The 19312-nt window shown below is 57.1% G+C and overlaps 1 protein-coding gene across 1 annotated transcript in view; it reads left to right on the plus strand.

Moving 5' to 3' along the window:
* Nucleotides 1–19312, plus strand: part of CELSR1 (cadherin EGF LAG seven-pass G-type receptor 1) — a 155116-nt gene that overhangs the window by 117491 nt on the left and 18313 nt on the right. Inside the window, 15 exon segments of the mRNA XM_020977381.2 lie at nt 2544–2710; nt 5839–6024; nt 6341–6367; nt 6370–6456; nt 7646–7820; nt 8416–8557; nt 9105–9225; nt 10270–10453; nt 11185–11286; nt 12764–12858; nt 14040–14249; nt 15785–15968; nt 16687–16830; nt 17449–17650; nt 18145–18312. Coding sequence (XP_020833040.1) covers nt 2544–2710; nt 5839–6024; nt 6341–6367; nt 6370–6456; nt 7646–7820; nt 8416–8557; nt 9105–9225; nt 10270–10453; nt 11185–11286; nt 12764–12858; nt 14040–14249; nt 15785–15968; nt 16687–16830; nt 17449–17650; nt 18145–18312 — 2194 coding nt within the window.

The following is a 19312-nucleotide window of genomic DNA, read 5'->3' on the forward strand; positions in this document are numbered from 1 at the left end:
ATGTCAGAGCTGGGAGGGGCCTAGGACAAGAGAACAGAGAACGTCACAGGTGGCAGGGACCTTAGGCTTTGTTTAGTTCAGTCTCTCCCTCATAGAGATAAGCAAACTGAGGCCCGCCCCCTTGGCGCCCGATAAGTGAGCCCTGCCCCCCCACCCCCAAGCCTCTTCCTTGCTCCTCTGGACAGTGTTCTGGCTTGGCCCTGAGGTCTTGGTCACGACAGGGCTGTCGTCTCCTTACGAGCAGTTTTCAACCTATAGTAGCATTAACTTCATCCCCAGATGAGACAACCGTCTGCCCCCACGCCCCTCCCCTCAGAGGAGGCATGTCTGGGCTGCTGGTCCCCCCACACCATGTTTCTCTCCCCATCAATGGCGCCCCATCAGCCTCCTCGTAGTAGCGCTTTGTAAGCGCCTGGCAGCCAAGTGCCGTGGAAGGCGCCCGGCTGTCTGTCTCTGCTGATGCCCCCCAGCACAGACAGACGGAGGCATGGCGGTGTGGTGGGAATCTGCTGGCTTGGTAGATGCAGAACCTCCACTAGAGTGTGGGCCCTGCCGGTGATCCCTGGGGTGTCCCTCGTTTGTCCCACCACCATACGTTCTCTCCTTTGGACCTGGCTACAGCCCTGTGAGATGAGGTACTGCTGTGCCCATTTCCCAGATGAAGGAACCAAGGCTCCAAGAGTGCATGTGATCTGCCCAGAGCCACATAGCTGATCCATGTCTGAGGCAGGGTTCAGACCCAGGTCTTCCATCTGCTCTACCCACCCTCTCTCATTTCCCCCTCCGTTCTCCCAACAACGCTCTGGGGACCATGGCCGGGACCCTGGATTTCCCCCCATTTTACCAGTCAGGTGACAGGCTCCAGGAGGGCTGGGGGAGCCCCAGGTCTCACAGGTGGTCAGCGGCCGGAGGCCTTCCCTCGTCCAGCCCTGCTGGGAGCGTCATGGTGCCTGGTGGGCTGTTCTGTCAAAGAAAACACAGGCTGTTTGTGGTCCACCCCAGCAGGAAATCACTGTGAAGGGCCAGCGGGGCCATGCCCCCCTCTACAGGAAGCCAGCCTGGCTGTTTTGGGGGTGGCGGCCCTGACCTGGGCTGCTTTTTATTGGGTCCCTGGGGCTGGGGAGGAGAGGAGAGGAGGCCCTGGCCGGCTGGCGTGTGTCGTAGGCCTGGAATGTCACCTGGATTTCTGTGTGTCAGGATTAAAAGAACCTTCCTGGGCTGCTCTTCCAATGATGAATTTGGCTTTCTCAAAATAGCGTCTAAAAGTAACAGCACCACATCGTAATTCTGACTAGAATAGGAAAGGCAGCCTGGGTCGGTGGTAAGGCTGGCCAGAGAGCAGCCAGAGGCCTGGGCTTCCACTGTGGCCTTGGAGAAGCCCCTTTCCTGCCCAACCCCACCGTCTCTGGACCACAGCTCCCTCCAGCCGCTGAGGCCCCTGGTCTAGACCTGTGCTCTCTCGATCTTCTGAAGACCCCACCAGGAACTGAGAATGTGTAGTGGGAAGAGGGGAGAGTGAGGGGATCCCAGACAGATGGCCAGTAGGAGGAGAGAGTCACCTCCCTCTGCTTGCCCCCACCAGAACCAGGACCACTGGTGGAGGGGGAAGTGCTGAGAGGCAGCTTTAGGCTGGAGGTCACAGGAGGTGACTGATCAGAGCTGTCCAGAAAGGGCACAGGAGGTAGTGAGTTCCCTGGGAATAGAGGTATTCAGGCATAGGCAGCGTTACCTTCTTCAGGGTGTATATGGGTGATGGGCTTTCTGTTCTGATGTGTGTTGGGTTGTGAGAAGATGGCCCAAGCTTCTGGGCTTGTGGGAGGGGGGCTGGCCGGGCTTGTCTCTGCCACCCCTTCCGTCAGCTGGGAACAGAGGATGCTAGAGGTCAGCCGGAGAGCCCTGGGCCTGGGCACAGCTCTGTCCTGGCCCTTTAAGGTAGCTGCTGACCCTTCTTGCTCCAGGGGTGCATGGTCGTCTGGCACCGAGGTCCCTCATCGGGGTCAGCGGGCGTAGTCGAGGCAGCAATGGGCGGGCCCAGCTCTACTGCCTTCCCTGACCTCTCCCAGCTGACCCTTCACCCCAGGGACTCTGAAAGGCCTTTGGGGTGTGGCCTAGCGGTCACTTTACAGGAGAGAGTAGGGAATGGAGAGCTCTGGCTAGTTTGTCTTACAAGTGCTAAAGCCATCAGGGTAGTAACAAAATCGCCCATTCCTAATTTCTCTTTGCTTTAATCCTAGGATTTGTGTCTCTGCCGAGCTCTTTTCTCCCCTCCCAGCAGGCTCTAAGGGCCTTGAGGCCAGGCTCCATCTGTCACTTTTTATCCCCAGATCTGGGTTCCGTTCCTGGTTCTTTTGCTGTGTGACTTTGGGCTGGTCTCTTGCCCCCTCTGGGCCCTAGGGGGCCTGGATCCAGTGGCCTCTGAGCTCCCTTCCAGGTCTGGTGCCTGGTGGTCTTCCCATTGACCTGACCGGCGTTCCTGCGGTCGCTCTGCTCTCTGGGGTGGCCCAGACGTCCCGCCCTAACCCTTGTCTCTGTCCCCTTCCTAGCCATGCCTCACCCCCAGCGCTTCAGCGGCGAGAGCCTCGTGTTCTGGGGGGATCTAGACGTCACCATCTCGGTGCCCTGGTACCTCGGCCTCATGTTCCGGACCCGGAAAGAGAGCGGGCTTCTTTTGGAGGCCAACGCGGGGACATCATCGAAAATCAGCCTCCAGGTAAGGGGGGGGTGGGCATTTCTGAAGCCCCCGTGGCAGCTGGGAGTGAGTGGCACATGTGAGGTCAGTGCTGGAGCTTCAGCCTCCCCGGTGACCAGCCCCCCTCTGGCCCTTTGTTCTCCCTGCCCTGTGGTGAAAGGCCATAGGAGGACCACCCCCCATCCCAGGGAGGGGATGGAGCTGGAGCGGGGAAGGGCTCTCCCACCACCAGGCCTCTTTCTCCCTGATGCCCCACACTGGAGGCAGGGAGGGCCGGAAGATCCCCCCAGCTCTGGGATAAGTCAGCCCAGGTGTTTTGGAAACTGTGGCTCTATTTCTGTCAGTCTGTGGATCTCTCCCATTTCCTGAGCAGCCTGAGCACAGAAGGAAGGCCTCCACCCTCTGCTGTGGAGGAAAGTATACATGCAGGTCACAGAGAGGAATGCCAGGCAATGACGTGAGCTCAGCCTGCGCTTTCCAAATGACCGACTGCTTTGGCCTCCTCTCCCTCAAATGTGAAATGCATAAAACAACGGATGTTGTGATGTACTAGGTGTTAGAACCTCAGAACCTCAGAGTCAGGAGCCCTGGGTTCCAGGCCTATCTCTGACATGCACACCCTGGCTGTGCATCCCTACCCAAGTAACTACAGGTCCTGACCAAAACAAAGGAGCAAACATAACCCCAGTGGCCATTTCCCAGCATTTTAGGACTTCTAGAGCACTTTCCTCATCATAGCTTTGTGAGGCAGGGAGGGAGGAGATTATTAGCCCATTTTAAGAATGGGATAAGTAGGGCAGAGATAAATGGGCAGCTATGTGGCTCAGTGGATGGAGTGCTGGACCTGGAGTCAGGAAGACTCATCTTCCCAAGTTCAAAACTGGCCTCAGATACTTCCTAGCTATGTGATCCTGGGCGAGTCACTTCACCCTGTTTGTCTCAGTTTACTCATCTGTAAAATGGCAAGCCACTCCAGTATCTCTGCCAAGAAAACCCCAGATGGGATCAGAGTCAGACATGACTGAAAAATGACATAACAAAAAGTTGGTTTCAGAAAGGTTGTAGTTATAGTTTTAGTTCTAGAAGAGACCTTAGATATCATTGAGTCCACCCCTCCCCCATTTTACAGAGGAGGAAACTGAGGCCTAGATGTGAGAGAGCCAGAATCTGAACCTGGGTCCTCTGATCCCAGAGCCAGCGTGGCCTCATACCAATGTCAGGTGACTGGTCACACACACGTCAGAGGTCAGACTGAAATGGGGCCCATGATTCTGGTAGACCAGTAGACCCTGGCTCTCAGGGCTCAGTGGTCATTGCCCCATAAAGGAGTTCAATGTTTGTGTCCAACAAGAGGCCTCCTCATGGGCCCCCTCTCGTCTCCTTTTAGCCTCTGTGTGAACGAGCCTTTGGCTCGTGGCGGCTCTCTGCCACATCCCCCTTTCCTGGGGGATTTGTGAGCTCCCCCTTAACCAGAAGGAGGAGGGCAGGCCAGATCTTGGCCCATGGTGACCCATGCCCCCAGTCAGGCCTGCCGAGCAAGCTGGGCCTGATGTTCAGGGCTCTATCATGCCAGAGGCTGGCTGTCTAGGGACGGCAATACCAACAGTGGGCACCCACCCAGGCAGGACCAGCCTCAGAGACAGGGCTCCTTAACCCTGCCAAAAGCCCTAAGTAATCCCCTGGCTCTGGGAGGTTCCAGGCAGGAGCCCGCAAGAATGCTGCCCGGCCAGGAGCCAGTCTGCGCCTCGTGGTCTCACTGAGAGGGGCAGGGCCTTCCCTGAGGTCCGGCCCCCAGGCCTGCCCCTCCTCCTGCCCTAGCTCACCTCCCAAACCCATCCTTGGCATCCTAAAGCCACTCTCTGGCCCCCAGGTGGGATGAATTACCCAGTAGCGGGGACCCCAGCTGACACACACAGACTCTGCTGGGCCCAGGGCCATGGTTTGGCTTCCTGGCTTCCTTTGCCTTCCTGGGCTTGTCCTGCAGGTGGGCAGACCCCCCGGCTACAAGTGGCCCGATGCTGACCAGAAGCTGCTGATTTCTAGGCCGTTTCTGCCTTGGGTCAGAACCTTTCTTGTACAGTCAGGGCCTTGGATGTGAAGTCTGGGTCAGTCATCCCCTAACAGGCATTTAGGAGGCGCCTAATGTGTGCCCAAAACTAGGCCAGGTCCTGGGGAACAGAGACAAATACGCAGCCGCCTCTCTCCTCAAGGAGGGGAGACAGCGTGTGCATCTGTCTACATCTAAGGGAGAAATGAAAAGTAAATCCAAGCAGGCGGGGAGGGAGGGCAGGAGCAGCCCCGGTCAGGAGAGACTGGAGTTACAATCCTGCCTCCGCTAGCTGTGTGGCCTTGGATGAGCCAGTTACTCTCATCAGGCCTCAGTTTCCAAACCTGTAAGAATAGTCTGGTTTGCAAAGCACGTGACATAGATGGTCTCATCAGCCCAGTTTGAGAGGAGTAAACTGAGGTCCCAGGATGCCCCAGCTGGTGAACGGCCCAGCTAGGATGCAAGCCCTGGTCTTCCTGGTGCTTAACACTGCCTTTGTATGTGGGCTGCTGACGTGGTCTTGTGGGCTCCCTTCTGGGCCCGTGATCCGGGTCCTTTGGGGAACAAACGGAAGTGGGCACAGGGGATACGCCTGGCTCACTATGCCCAGCTCGTGTTTGGGCAGTGTCCAAGGTGGTGAAGTTCTGAGCCCTCACCTGGCTGCTGAGGCCATCCCCTGGAAATGGTGCCTCCAGGCCCTCCTTCCGAGGGTTTGGGGACAAAAGCCTTCATAAGCCCTCGGGTGCTCCAAAAGGGGACCCACCTGGGTCTGATGAACCAGAATCCATCGAGGTTCTGATGGCTTTCTGCCACGTCCAGGGCCCTGCCTCCCTCGAAGGCCCGACACGCTGCTGTCCCTGCCACTGCCCCTGCCCAGGCCCCTTCCACTCTTCCAGGTTTGAGCCCTGCAGCTGCTCTGTGAGGGCAGAAGCACAAATAGCCTTATCCCCACTTTGCAGTTGGGGAAACTGAGGCAGAGAGGTCACACAGACAGCACAGATTAAGCTGAGGTCCAAAGGCAGCTGTCCAGGCCTGGGCCACCATGAGATGCTCCAAGTGTCCCCTTACGACCAGGTGTGACCCTCCTGCTTCCTTCCCACAGATCCTGAACAGCCACGTAGACTTTGCTGTTTTCCATGGGCCCTCGGAGGTGGCCTCCATGAGGCTGGGCAGGTCCCGTGTGTGTGACGGCAAGTGGCACCATCTGCTTATTGAGCTGAAGAGCGCCAAGGATGGCAAGGACATCCGCTACCTGGCTGTGATGACCTTGGACTACGGCCTGGATCGGGTGGGTTATGGGGGGTGGGGCTGCCCGGTGGGGGGGGGGGCACCACAGGCAGCCCAGGGGGGATGGGGGGTTTGGGATCGCTGTGCCGCTGCACCCCATCTTCATTCACATTACCAAATATTTGTTAGGATTGCCCCAATGGGCCAAGGTGCTAGTGACCCAGGAGCAGAGGCTCTGGTTAGGAACCTTGGAGCCTTAGAGCTCTGGCTGTTGTCTGACCCAGTGGAGGCTCCTCAGCTCAGGCCTAAACAAAGGGGTGGACAGTCCCCCTGGAGGCACCTCTAACCCTGACCCCTTGGCCTCCTCTTCCCAACAGAACACGGTACAAATTGGCAACCAGCTTCTCCTGGCCTAAAGATGAGGAGCGTCCTGGTGGGCGGCCTCTCCGAAGACCAGGTCACGGTCCGCCGGGGCTTCTCCGGCTGCATGCAGGTACGGCCACCCGGGGGGGAGCCGCCCAGGCTCACCTGCCCAGGTGCCACCCAGCCCGAGGGGCTCCTGTCCTTTCTCATGGCTGTTCTTCTTTGGTTTTAGCTCACTTTCCTCTCCAGATCACATAAGACACATGTCAAGCACTTTGCCAGCCGTTATTATTATTAAGATTTCATTCCCTGTGCTCAGAAACAAAGAATAAAAAACAAAGCAGAGAAGAGAGGAATAAACAAAAAGTAAAGAATTTGCCCAGACTGGCCATTAGCCAAGCCCCCCGTCTGGTGCTGCGTTCCACACACAGAGTCCCCCACCTCTGCTGAAGAGGATGGCCCATCCTCGTGGGTTTGGCCAGGCCAGGCTCCACCATCCTGATGCTTTGTGGTGATTGTGACCATTGTCACATTTGCTGATTTCACTTTGCATCAGTTCACAGAAGTCTTCCCATGACTCTCTGAATCCTTCAAAGTCTTCATTCCTCATGGTACCAGAATAACAGTCAATAGCAGGAGAGTAGCAATGGCGAGGGCTGGCCTCAGCCTTAGGGAGACCTGCCTCTGCCCCACACAGGCCGTGAGACCCCGGGCACAGGCACAAGGAGGCTGCCTGGCCGATGGAATCGCAGACCGGGTGTCTGCCCGGCGCCAGCGTGCTGCCCCACACCATAACGTAGACCATCTGGGCACCAGCCAGTGTTCAGGTCCCCTCGGCAGTGGTCTCTGCTCTGAGCCCCCAAACAGTGGCTCCTCCCACCTGCAGGCGACTTCTCCAGCTTTGCCAAGGGCTTTTCAGTGCAATTACCCTGGAGACGGGAAGGGCCCCATTGTACGGATAAGGAGACTGAGGCCCAGAGCAGGGAAGGTGGGAAGGGACTGACTTCCTCCACGTCTTGTACTGTTGAGAGTCGGACCCAGAGCCAAGGCCTTCCAGCTTCAGTCCAGTGCCCACCCTAGCACGCCATTTCCCTTTAGAGTTGGCTCCAGCCAAGATCCCTGAGGCCTGAGGGTGAGTCCTCCTTCCAGGGCCACAGACCCTGGCCTCTGCCCCTCACATCTGTGGTCCTCCCACAGCACCCCCCCAGGCCGTCCCCAGGCCCATCATCAGAGGCCTCCCAGCACTGAGGAGGGGGAGACAGGTGGGGATTGGCCCCATCTTCCCCACCATGGAGCTGAGCCCGGTGTGCTTACCACAGGGAGTGAGGATGGGGGAGACATCAACGAACATCGTGACCCTGAACATGAAGGACGCCTTGAAGGTCAGGGTGAAGGACGGCTGCATCCTGGACAACCCGTGTGCCTCCAGCCCGTGCCCCGAACACAGCTACTGCACAGATGACTGGGACAGCTACTCATGCATCTGTGACCCGGGTAAGAGTGGCAGGGCACAGCAGGCTGCCCCAAGAGGCCCAGGGGGCGGCTCCCCAGGGTCACTCAGCTAAGGAGGAGGAGGGCCAGGAGGGGAGCCTCCACGTCCCCAGCCCATGCCCTGCTCCTCTGCCCTCCCTCCTCTGGGTGCCCAGGGAGCTGGGGCATGCCAAGGTATTGGGGGGGCTAGGTGTGAGAGTGTAGGGTGTGGGTGTGTGTATGACAGAGTACATGGGTATGGATGGATGTGTGGGTATTATGTGAGTGTGGGTGAGTGAGTGAGTGTAGATGTATGACTAGGGAGAGTGTTTTGGAGTGTGTGTGAGTATGGGTGTGAGAGTGTGTGTGTGTATATGTGGGTGTTATGTGAGTGTGAGAGTGTAGGAGTGTGTACTGTGTGAGAATATAGATGTGAGTGTGTGTGTGTGTGTGTGTGTGTATGTGTGTGTGTCCGTCCCCTCGTGTTCCAGAGTCCCCACTGTGAGCAGTCGGGGGGCTGCCTCAGCCCTGAGGAAAGGCACGGAGGGTCTCTATGGTGTCAGACACCAAGCTGTGCGTCAGTCAGCAGCTGATGGAATGGTCTTCCCTGCTCTCCTAGGCTACTTTGGGAGAGACTGCGTGGACGTGTGTAACCTGAACCCCTGTGAACACATCTCAACTTGTGTCCGAAAACCCAGCTCCACACACGGCTACACGTGTGAATGTGGGCAGAGCTACTATGGACAGTACTGTGAAAACAAGTGAGGGCATTTCTTTACTGCCTGGGAGGGAGGCTGCACCCAGATGAGCACCCCTGTTTGACCCAGCAGGAAACTGGTCACAGAACAGGAACGGTCTATTTTGGAGGGAACCTAGAACAGAGAAGGTCAGAGCTGGGAGGGAACCTAGAACAGGGAAGGTCAGAGCTGGGGGGGAACCTAGAACAGGGAAGATCTGTTTTGGGGGGAACCCAGACCAGGGAATATCAGAACCAGGGGGAACCTAGAACAGGGGATGTTAGGCTGTGAGGGAACCTAGAGCAGGGGAGGGTCTGGAGAACAAGGAAGGTCCCTTGGTAATGGCTCCTGTTCATCCAGGAGCACATGTAGGTACCCAGTGATTAACCTTGGGTGGTGACCCGGCCCACGCAGTAACATCCTCGTAGACGTGGGTGCCGGGGTCCCTGCCATCTGTGGCCCAGAAGCTGCCCCATCTCCTGGGGGGATGTCTTCCTGCCTGGTGGGCGTTGGGTTGCTGGGGGGCCTCTGCTGACAAAAGACTCAGTCCATGCCCTTCACTTCCAAACAGAATCCACCTCCCGTGTCCTAAAGGCTGGTGGGGAAACCCCGTGTGTGGCCCCTGTCACTGCGAGGTCAGTAAAGGCTTTGACCCGGACTGTAACAAGACCAATGGAGAGTGTCAGTGTAAGGTAAGTCGAGGCAGGCTCGCAGTGAGCCCCCGTGGCTTCCTGATGGCTTCTGTGGCCAGCTGCGCCCCCAGGAGTCACACCCTCACATCCACCGCAACGATTTCTTGTGGAAGAGGAGCATGAAGAGCAGCCATGAATGAGCTGAGGACGGCTGATGGAGGGCCCTGAGTGCCAAGGATAGGTGTACGTAGGATGCGATTTGGATTGATCTGACCAGGAGCTCCAGGAGGCTGGGCCTGGCTGTGGGCTCACTTTGTGTCTTCCTGTCCTGAGGACAGGGTGTTCTGCACACAGTAGGGGCTTAATAAATGTTTGCTGAGTTGAACCTGAACCATACCTTGTTGGTCTCTCTCGCTGTCCTTCCTGTCTCTCCCCTCTCCTTCTCTCTGTTGTCTCCTCCCCTCCCCTCTCTCTTTCTTCCCACTCTGTCTTCCCTTCTCTCTCTTCTCCCCCTCCTGTCTCCTTTTCTCTCCCTCCCCTGCTTTGTTCTGATTTCCCCTCCTCTCTCCCTCTGTCCTCCCCTCTCTCTTTCCCCCACTCTCTCTTCCCTTCTCTCCCACCCCCGTCTCCTTTTCTCTCCCTCCCCTGCTTCATTCTCATCTCCCCTCCCCTCTCTCTTTCTTCCCTTTCTCTCTTCCCTTCTCTCTCTTCTCCCCCTCCCTGTCTCCTTTTCTCTCCCTCCCCTGCTTTGTTCTTATCTCCCCTCCCCTCTCTCTTTCTTCCCTTTCTCTCTTCCCTTCTCTCTCTTCTCCCCCTCCCTGTCTCCTTTTCTCTCCCTCCCCTGCTTTGTTCTCATCTCCCCTCCCCTCTCTCTTTCTTCCCTTTCTCTCTTCCCTTCTCTCTCTTCTCCCCCTCCCTGTCTCCTTTTCTCTCCCTCCCCTGCTTTGTTCTCATCTCCCCTCCACTCTCTGCTCCCCTCTCTCTCTCTTCCCCCTCTTCATCTCCTTTCCTCTCCTTTTCTTTCCCTCCCTGCTTTGTTCTGATCTCCCCTCCCCTCTCTTTCCTCCCCTCTCTCTTTCTCTCTCCCTTTCTCCACTCCTCCAGGAGAACTACTACAAGCCTCAGAACCAGGAGATGTGCTACCCGTGTGACTGCTTCCCCTACGGCTCCCACACGCGCACCTGTGACATGGAGACGGGCCAATGCGCCTGCAGATCTGGGGTGATTGGGCGCCAGTGTAACCGCTGTGATAATCCCTTTGCCGAAGTGACCACCCAGGGCTGCGAAGGTGGGTGCCACCCCTCCTGGGCACTGACAGTGCAGCCGCGGGCAGAGAACCTGCATCCCAAGCGCACCCACTTTTAGAGCTTTGAAGGGGACTTGGTGTCATTGGGATCGTAAGCTTATTGACTCATAGATCTGGGAGGGACTTCAGAGATCAGCCAGCCAAATGCCCTTGTTATACAGAGGGGGAAACTGAGGCTGGGAGAGAGGAAACTATGTGCCAAAGGTCGCCCAGGCAGGAGAGGCCAAGCGAGGCTGAGCCGCAGGCTCTGATTCCCTGTCGAGCCTTCTCCCTACCCCGCCACCCTGTCTGCAGGAAGGGTCTGAAATGTGGTCTCCTGCTTTGGCTTCCACTGGGATCTCTGCCTTCAAGCACTTGGCCCAGGGGCTGAGAGGAGAATAGTTGATAAAACGTCCTGTGAAGTTCCCCTCCCAGCCCCCTCCCTGGGCAGCCAACCCTTTCCAGTGGCGTGCCCCAGGCCAGCAAAAATCCAGCATTGGCAGAGCCACGGTCCTGGAGCCGGGCTGGAGGGATGTTAGAGGCTGTCTGGCCCCACTCCCTGCCCTGCCTATGGGGAAACCGAGGCCCACTCTGAGCATGGCTGACGTTTCACAGGATACTGCTTGGAGAAGGTTGATAATCTGTTTGTGAAGAGGCCTCGAGGGAGCGATGATTCGCATTTCAGACACAATAGTCACATGTATTTGTTGGGGTTTTTTTCCGGTGTGCTCCAGTGATCTACAGTGGCTGTCCCCGTGCATTTGAGGCTGGCATCTGGTGGCCGCAGACTAAGTTTGGGCAGCCAGCGGCCGTGCCCTGCCCCAAGGGATCTGTGGGTAAGTGTGAGTGTGGAGTGGTCCCAGCCTCTGTGGTTAGCAGGGCGAGGGCATAAGCCAGCAGGTGAGCTGGAGGCTGGTTAGAATGGCCAAGCACTCCCTGAGCATGGGCGAGCCCTGGTGAATCCTTCAGGGAGACGCTGAGGTCCTTAGCGAGTGGGATAACCAGCGATGCCTGCCGTTCCTTGGCATCCTTAGGGCCTGCCACGTACGTCTTTCATGGCTGCCCCATGAGCAAGAGGCAGCCCACTGAGACCTGGGGGGTAGGGGTCTGGCCAGCTGTCACACGGACTGTCAGTGGCAAACCCAGGCCCACTGCCCCAGCTCCATGGCTGCTTTCTCTGCTTCGTAGTGCCCACACTGCAGTAAAACATTTCTACCAGCCAGGCGGTCTCTTGGGATATAGAAGATTCCCCAGCTAGCCTGTCTGGCTTTTTTCTTCCTCTACATGGGCCAGCTAGCCAAGTACCCTGCACGTAAACTAGGCATTTAGTAACTATTCATTAGATGAATGAATGAATGGATATATGAATGAATGAGTGGGCGAATGAGTGAATGAATAAATGAGTGGGTGAATGAGTGAATGAATGAAGCGGTAGGTGCATGAATGAGTGAGCGAGTAAATGAATGAATGAACAAATGAAAGCGTGAAATGAATAAGTGAATGAACAAATAAATGGATAAGTGAATGAGTGGACAAATGAGTGGGTGAATGAATGAGCATCTACTCCCTCTTCCACTTGCAGCGTCCTTGACTCAGTACAAGCTGAGTATCAGCCCCCTGAGGGCAGAGGCCGTTTAGCTTTCTGTCACTGTATCCCATATGTGCCTGTTGAAGCATTAATCAGTCACTGTGTCAGTTCTATCTCCCCTTCATCTCTTGTGTCCCTCCCCACGTCTCCCCTCGCGCTTGCCTCCCTAATTCAGGCCCCCACCACGTCAGTCACCCGGCCTCAGCTCTCCCCTCTCCAGAGATTTTCCTAAAGCACTGTCTGCTCATGTCACACCTCTGCTTGAGAAGCTTCACTGATGCCCTGTTACCTCCAGAATCAAACACGTTTGCCCTTTGGAGCCCTTCTCAGCCTAGCTCCAGCCTGCCTGTCCCTGGTGATTTCAGGTTATTCCCTCTCGCTCTGTTGCAGCCAAACTTGTCCATTTGCTATTTCATTTCCCACCTCTGTGCCTTTGCCTCAGAGGTCCCCCATGCCTAGAATGCTCTCTGCCTTCCCCCCATCTCTTGGAATGCCCAGCTGTCTCCAAGGCTGCTTGGGGGGCCGTGTCCTGATCTGCCACTGCTGGCATCCCTTTGTATTTATTTATTCGTTATCCTTTTTGGTGTGTCTCCATGTATGTGGATGTGCTTTCTGAGCCCTTGAGGGCGGGGCCCATTCCGCCCTGGCCTGGTGCACAGGAGGCATGTTGCTGTTTGGCGGGTCAGTCGCAGGCTCTCAAGCGCTGATCTGCCTTGACTCGCCAGGGAACGCCATCCGTCACTGCAGCAGCGAGAAGGGCTGGCTGCCCCCTGAGCTCTTCAACTGCACCACGTCCACCTTCCTGGGCCTGAAAGCCATGGTAAGAGGGTGACCTCCCCTCCTCGTAAGTGGGAATGTGGCCAGCGGGCGATGAATCCGGGTCAGGGGTTTGTGTAGAGGATGACCCCCTGACAGGAGAGGGGAAGGCTTGGGGTGGCGCTCTGAGCCAGGACGGCACCACTAGATGCTCCCTGTCATCTGAGCCGGGACGGCACCGCTAAAGGCACTCCATCCTCTGAGTCAGGATGGTACCACCAAAGGTGCTCTGTCCATTGATGCCACGCTCTCCGTGCTTCAGCTGTTACACCGCGTGGGTTAGTGTAGGCGCTGTGACTTCTCCCCGTTCTGTCCTGTTCCGCACAACAGCCCAGCTACTAGGCTCCCCATCTCTGGGGCTGGGTTCAAGTCCCCACTGGCCTAGCTGTGCTTGGGGGAGGTCATGCTCTGACAAAGGCCACATGGAGGCATCCAAGTGGAGTGCCAGTGCCAGGGCACCGATGCCCGGGGTTCTCGCATCTGTGAAAGGTTTTTGGAATTCTGTTGGGGTTTACTTTGGACGCCTGCTGAGCTCTGTCAAGGTAGAGAGATGACGGGGCTCTGGAAGGCTGTGCTGGGGGAGGCCAAGCTCCAGCGGCTCTCCCCTCCCACCTCCAGCAGATCAGTCTCTGGGTACAGGTCCTCGGATGGACCCCTTGTATTGTCCAAGACCCAGCCTAGTTAAGGGAAGGGAGGCATGTCTGCCAAGGTTGCCAAGGGGTACACTCGTAAACAGTGACGGCACCATGCCCAGCCCAGTGCTTGGCCCTTCAGAGGTGCTTCATAAATGCTCACTACTGATTGTTTGGTACTAAGGTGTGGAGTGCCTCCAGGATGTGGATGGTTGGGGGGAGTGCACACTGGGGTCAAATCATGGCGCTTGTAGGGGCAGCTAGGTGGTGCAGTGGATAGAGCACCAGCACTGGATTCAGGAGGACCTGAGTTCATATCTGGCCTCAGACACATAACACTTACTAAGAGTGTGACCCTGGGCAAGTCACTTAACCCCAATTGCAAAAAATAACAATAATAATAATAATAATAATGGTGCTGTTAGGGGGGTTATGTTTACAGCCACAATTTTAAATTTAAAAAAAATTAGCTAAAATTGGCTCTTTTAAAACATTCGTTTTAAAAATATTTAAAACATTCGTTTTAAAAACATTTAAAACATTCCTGTTTCAGAATGAAAAAATCCATCGCAATGAGACCAGACTCGATGGGGACAAATCAATCCACATTGTCCGCATGCTGGAGAACGCCACCAAGTCTGCAGACGTCCTGTATGGGAACGACGTGCGGACCGCCTACCAGATCATGACCCATGTGCTTCAGCATGAGAGCCAGCAGCAAGGGTTCGACCTCGCGGCCACCAGAGACGTGGAGTTCAATGAGGTAGGGAGGGGGAGGCCAGAGGAGAGGGGCGTGCCGTCCTTCACCCCAGAATTCGATGTGCAGATGCCCAGGTTGAGCCTGTGGCTTCCAAAGCACCTTCCAAAGCCTTGTGAGGGAGCAGTGTGTGTCCATGGGCCCATTTTCCAAGTGAACAAATTGAGACTTTGCCTTAGGTGGTAAATGCATGCCATAGAAGCTGAGTAAGCAGTTGCAGCCAGGATTCGAAGCCAGGGCTTCCCACCTCAGGTCCCCTGCTCCTCCTGGGATTCCATCCCACATGGAAGGGGAGGAAAGCCTTGATTCCAGGACCTTTCCCGAGTGCCAGTAGAGACACGGCATTTAGACAAAATACAGCCCCTGCCCGTCCTCATGGAGCTTACAGTCCAGTAGGGAGATGTTTGAGGGGAATCTTTGGTCCCATCTGCGTGGACACTCCCTCTGCCAGGGCAGATTGCAGCCTTTGTTTTTACAAGAGGAGGAGACTGAAGCCCTGAGACAGGAGGTATCTACCCAGGGCCACTCAGTCAGTGAGGACCAGGGCTCAGATCCCTGGGGACCACCGAGTGACCCTGGCCAAATGCCTCATCAGGGGCTCGCAGATTTAGAGCTGGGGGACCTTCGGGGGGCTCTGAGTCCAGCCGCCTCATTTCACAGAGGAGAGAACCGAGCCTCTCAGAGGTGACATGGTTTGCCCAGGGTCACACAGCAATAAGTGTCTGAGGCAGGATTCGAACCCAGGTCTTCCTGATGCCAAGTCCAGCCTTCTATCTACAGCCTCATGCTACCTGTCTCTGAGCCTCAGTTTCCTCATCTGAAAATGAGGGGGTTGGACTAGATGACTGATGAGGTCCTTCCCAGCTCTGAATCTATGAGCCTGTAAGGCGTAGTGGCTGGATTTGAACCCAGATCTTGTGACTGCGGAAAACAGGACTTCCTGCTTTATACATTGACAACCACAATAAACTCCTCATCTCGAATCTTGGTCCTCTTGGGGAGGAAACACTTCGAGGGTTAGGGGTCACCAGCCTAAGCCATCAGGGCTGCCCGAGTGCCCATCTTGAGACGGAGGAACATTTCTGCAAACACCCGAGGGCCAGGGGCCTGTGTTCCCATCAGGACCCTGGAGAGCGTCCTTGAAGGAGGAGCAAAGTGGAGGCCAGAGCGGCCCAGGGGCTTCCTGAGTCACCCTGGCTAGCCAGGGGCAGGGAGGGCTGTGTGACGGAGCACGTCACTGACCTCTCTGGGCTTCAGCTTCCCTGCCCCTGAATGGGGCTAATTCGATGTCCCCTTCCTGCTTCCTGGCACTGGTGATCCTCAGAGAGAAATGGGGGTTATGGATACTCTCTGTGCCGCTGTGGTAGCCGCATTCTACCTACGAGCAGGGACGGTGGGGCCAGGCTGGGTGTCACAAGCTGGGGGACCATTCTCTGCCTCGACCTTGGCTTCCCCCTCTGCGGAATGGGGACAAGAGTCCCTGCAGAGCAGATGAGGCAGCGGCTCTCCTGGAGGTGACTTTGGCCCTCCTATCCCTCCAGAATCTGGTCCGGGCAGGCAGTGCCCTGCTGGACCCCGCCCACCGGGACTCCTGGGAGCAGATCCAGCGGACTGAGGGGGGCACGGCACACCTGCTCCGGCACTATGAGGATTATTTCTACAACTTGGTGAAGAACATGAGGAAAACCTACATGAAGCCCTTTGTTATCATCACGGCCAACATGAGTAAGCCACTAATGGCGCCGCCGTGGGCTGAGGGGTGTATGTGGGGTCCTGGTGTTTACTTCCTAAATTCCCCCCCAAGGTCCAGCAGGACAAGGAAGACTTGGGGAGTCACCCTGCTGACCCGGGCCGTGGGCGTGTGGGCCTCACTCCTCCAACTCCCTGCCCCCAAACACCTGTCTTAGCCCTCCCCCCCCCCCAGCCCCGGTGGTCAGCGCCTCCATGAGCCAGGATAGCCCTTGGCTGCCAGCAGACCTCTAGACCTGTCATCAAAGCCGTTCCGGCCTGGGGGGAACTCTGCTGATACAGAGGGGCCATCTGAAACAGGGCTCAACCTTGGATTAACCAGTGAACCTGTTTTTTTTATTTTTAACATTTTCATAACTGCATTTTCCCTGGTAATCCTGTGCCTTTAAAACATAATTCTGGGAAGATGGGTCCCAGGGCTCCGTCATGCTGCCCAAATGGTCCATGATACAAAGCGGGATGCCCTTTCCCCCAGGCCAGGGGTCTTTGCCACCATCTCAGCCCAGGGATCAGGGCCTCATCACCCTCTCCCCTCTGGGCGGCCCCCAGGAGGCAGTCCAGACCAAATTCTCCAAGTAGCACCTGGACAGAGGCCTGGGGTGGGGGTGGGGGTGGCCAAGCTCCTTCCCCGGGCTAGGACATCTCGGGTGTGCCCCCAGGGCCCCGACTCCTGATGAAGGCCGTTCTGTTCCAGTCCTGGCCGCTGACATCTTCGCCAAGTCCAACTTCACGGGTGCCAGGGTGCCGCGATTCAGCGAGATTGAGCAGGACCACCCCAAGGACCTGGAGTCCTCCGTCCTCTTCCCTGCCCATCTCTTCCAGGCCTTGGACAGGAGAGGTAGGGCCGGCCTCTCCCCAGCTTGCTGAGGCAGCTCATTTACTCTTTGCCTCTTGCATGCCAGACCCTGGGCTGGGCGCTGGGCACACAGTCTGAGCCCCCTCAGGAGGTTTACACTCTGTCAGGAGAGACGAGGCAGAAGAAACATACAGCAGGCCACGAGGAAGCCCCAGCACTGGCGGTAGAGGATGGGGGCTCAGATCCCACCCCTGATACTTGAAGCTGGTGTGACCCTGAGGAAGTCCCCTTCCTCCCTTTGTTTCCAAGCGGGGGCTGTCCCTGGTGGCCTCTGAGGTCCTTGGGGTCCTGGGAACTCGGGCCTGATTCTTCCAAGCTCTGGGACGTCTAGGCTGTGATCCTGCCCCGCTGGGCGTGGGCCTCGGAGCTCTTCCTACCGCCAAGCCCCTCAGTCTCTTCAGTGTCCCCATGAATCTCTGAGAGGGGCTGGGAAGATGGGAAGAGGGAGAAAGCCTTCTCAAAGGCAAGGAGGAGGGAACTGGGCCGCGAAGCCAGGCTGCAACAGACACAGATGGGGGGACCCAGCCACTCTTGGAGGCGGGTTCATCTGCAGTTGGTGGCCAGCCCGGCCCTTCTGACGCACTGGCGTTAATCTTGCAGACACACCCACGGTGAAGCCCTCCAAGCACAGAGTGACCCCCAGAGCCGACCCCGCCGACCCCATCACCGATGACCCTCTGTTGAAGAGGAGGAAGCGGCCGTCGGATGAGTGGAGCCAACATGCCGTGGCCTTGGTCCTCATCTACCGCTCCCTTGGGCAGCTGCTGCCGGAGCAGTATGACCCTGACCGGAGGAGTCTGCGGTGAGGACATGGGGCCCCGTCAGCCCCGATCCTGGGCCAAGCCAGAGTGAGCCTGCCCCATTCACAGAGGGCTCTCCTGACACCTGCCTTGGGCAGAGACACCCCAGGGTACCCTCCGCAGCAGCCAGGACCAAGAGCCCCGTCCTGTCCCTGCCGCGCCCCTATACCCTGCCCCAGGGGCCCAGACAGGTGCTCTGGAGTAGAGGTCAGGGCTGTGAGGACAGTGTGGCCCAGTGGAAGGAGCAATAGGGCGAAGGCAGAGGCCTGGGTTCTAATCCCACCTTTGGTGGTCACTCTCTGTGTGACTCTAACATGAGGGATGGGCCAGATGGTCTCCAAATTTGTGACCGTGTGGACTTCCTACGGACCCAGCCCGCCAGAACTGGAGGGACCTGAGAACAGGGAGTGACCCTGGCCTTCCTCTGCACGCAGGAAGGAGCCACTGTCTTTCCTCACGGCATCCGTGACCTGTGCTCTCTTGCTTTTCCTTCCAGACTGCCGCATCGGCCCATCATTAACACCCCAATCGTGAGCACCCTGCTGCACAGCGAGGGAGTCCTGCCCCCTGGCCAGCCGGGACGCCCCATCCTGGTCGAGTACACTCTGCTGGAGACGGAAGAAAGAACCAAGCCGGTCTGCGTGTTCTGGAACCACTCCCTCGGGTCAGTTCAGGGTCAGGGAGTGAGGCTTCTGAGCTCTGGTGCTGGGGCTATCCCAAGCAGCTGTGGTACCACTGGGGGGTGGGGGGCTGTGCTGCTCTGGGAGCCCAGGTCGAGGCATCAGCCTCACCCCCGCTGCTCAGGAGGGGCGGGTCAGAGCCGCCGCAGTGGAGAGTGTGACTGTGGGAGGTGAGCCCCGGGACCCACCGACTGCCTGATCACATACCCCTGGGCATCAAGCCTGCCCTGTCCTGGAGAACACTGCTCTAGAGGCCGCTGCTGGTGCAGGGGTTAGAGCACTGGGCCTGGGGGCAAGACCTGAGTTCAGACCTTGCTAGCGGGGTGACCCTGGACAAGTCACTGGACCTTGTCTGCCTCAGTTTCCTCATCTGTAAAATGAGAATAATAGCACCTCCCTTCCAGGGTTGTGAAAATCAAAGAGATCATATCTGTAAATCACTTGGCCTAGTGCCTGGCACACAGTAGGTGCTTAATGTTTGCTATTACTATTATTATGATGAAGGCTCTTAGCCCAGTGCCCGGCACATAGTAGGTGCTTAGTAAATGCCTATCACTCCTGTTGTTAGGAAGGCTCTCAGCCCAGTGCCCGGCACATAGTAGGTGCTTGGTAAATATTTGTTGACTGACTGACAATGACTGAAAGGAAGCCAGACCTTGAGGAACCGAAAGGTGGAGGATGGCCCAGGAGAGCAGAGGCAAGGCGCCTCACTCCAGGCAGAGCTGGGCCGCCAGGACCAGGTGCTGCTTGCTCTGCAGGGGCAGACAGGTGTCTCTGCTCATGCATCCTTGTTACAAGGGCGGTTCTGTGTGGGGGTGGGTGTAAGGCTATTTCCTGAAGTGTCTGTGATGTCAGAACAAAGCGGCCATAAAACAGTTTCGTCGTTTTCCAGGTGGGACCAAAGGGCCCTCGCTTCTACCAGCTTTTTCCTCGGCCAGCATCTCATTGTTTTCCCAGAGAGCACAATTAGTCACTGCTTTTAAT

Source organism: Phascolarctos cinereus, unplaced genomic scaffold (assembly GCF_003287225.1).
Source record: "Phascolarctos cinereus isolate Bilbo 61053 unplaced genomic scaffold, phaCin_HiC Scaffold_1;HRSCAF=81, whole genome shotgun sequence".
NCBI classification, from domain to species: domain Eukaryota; kingdom Metazoa; phylum Chordata; class Mammalia; order Diprotodontia; family Phascolarctidae; genus Phascolarctos; species Phascolarctos cinereus.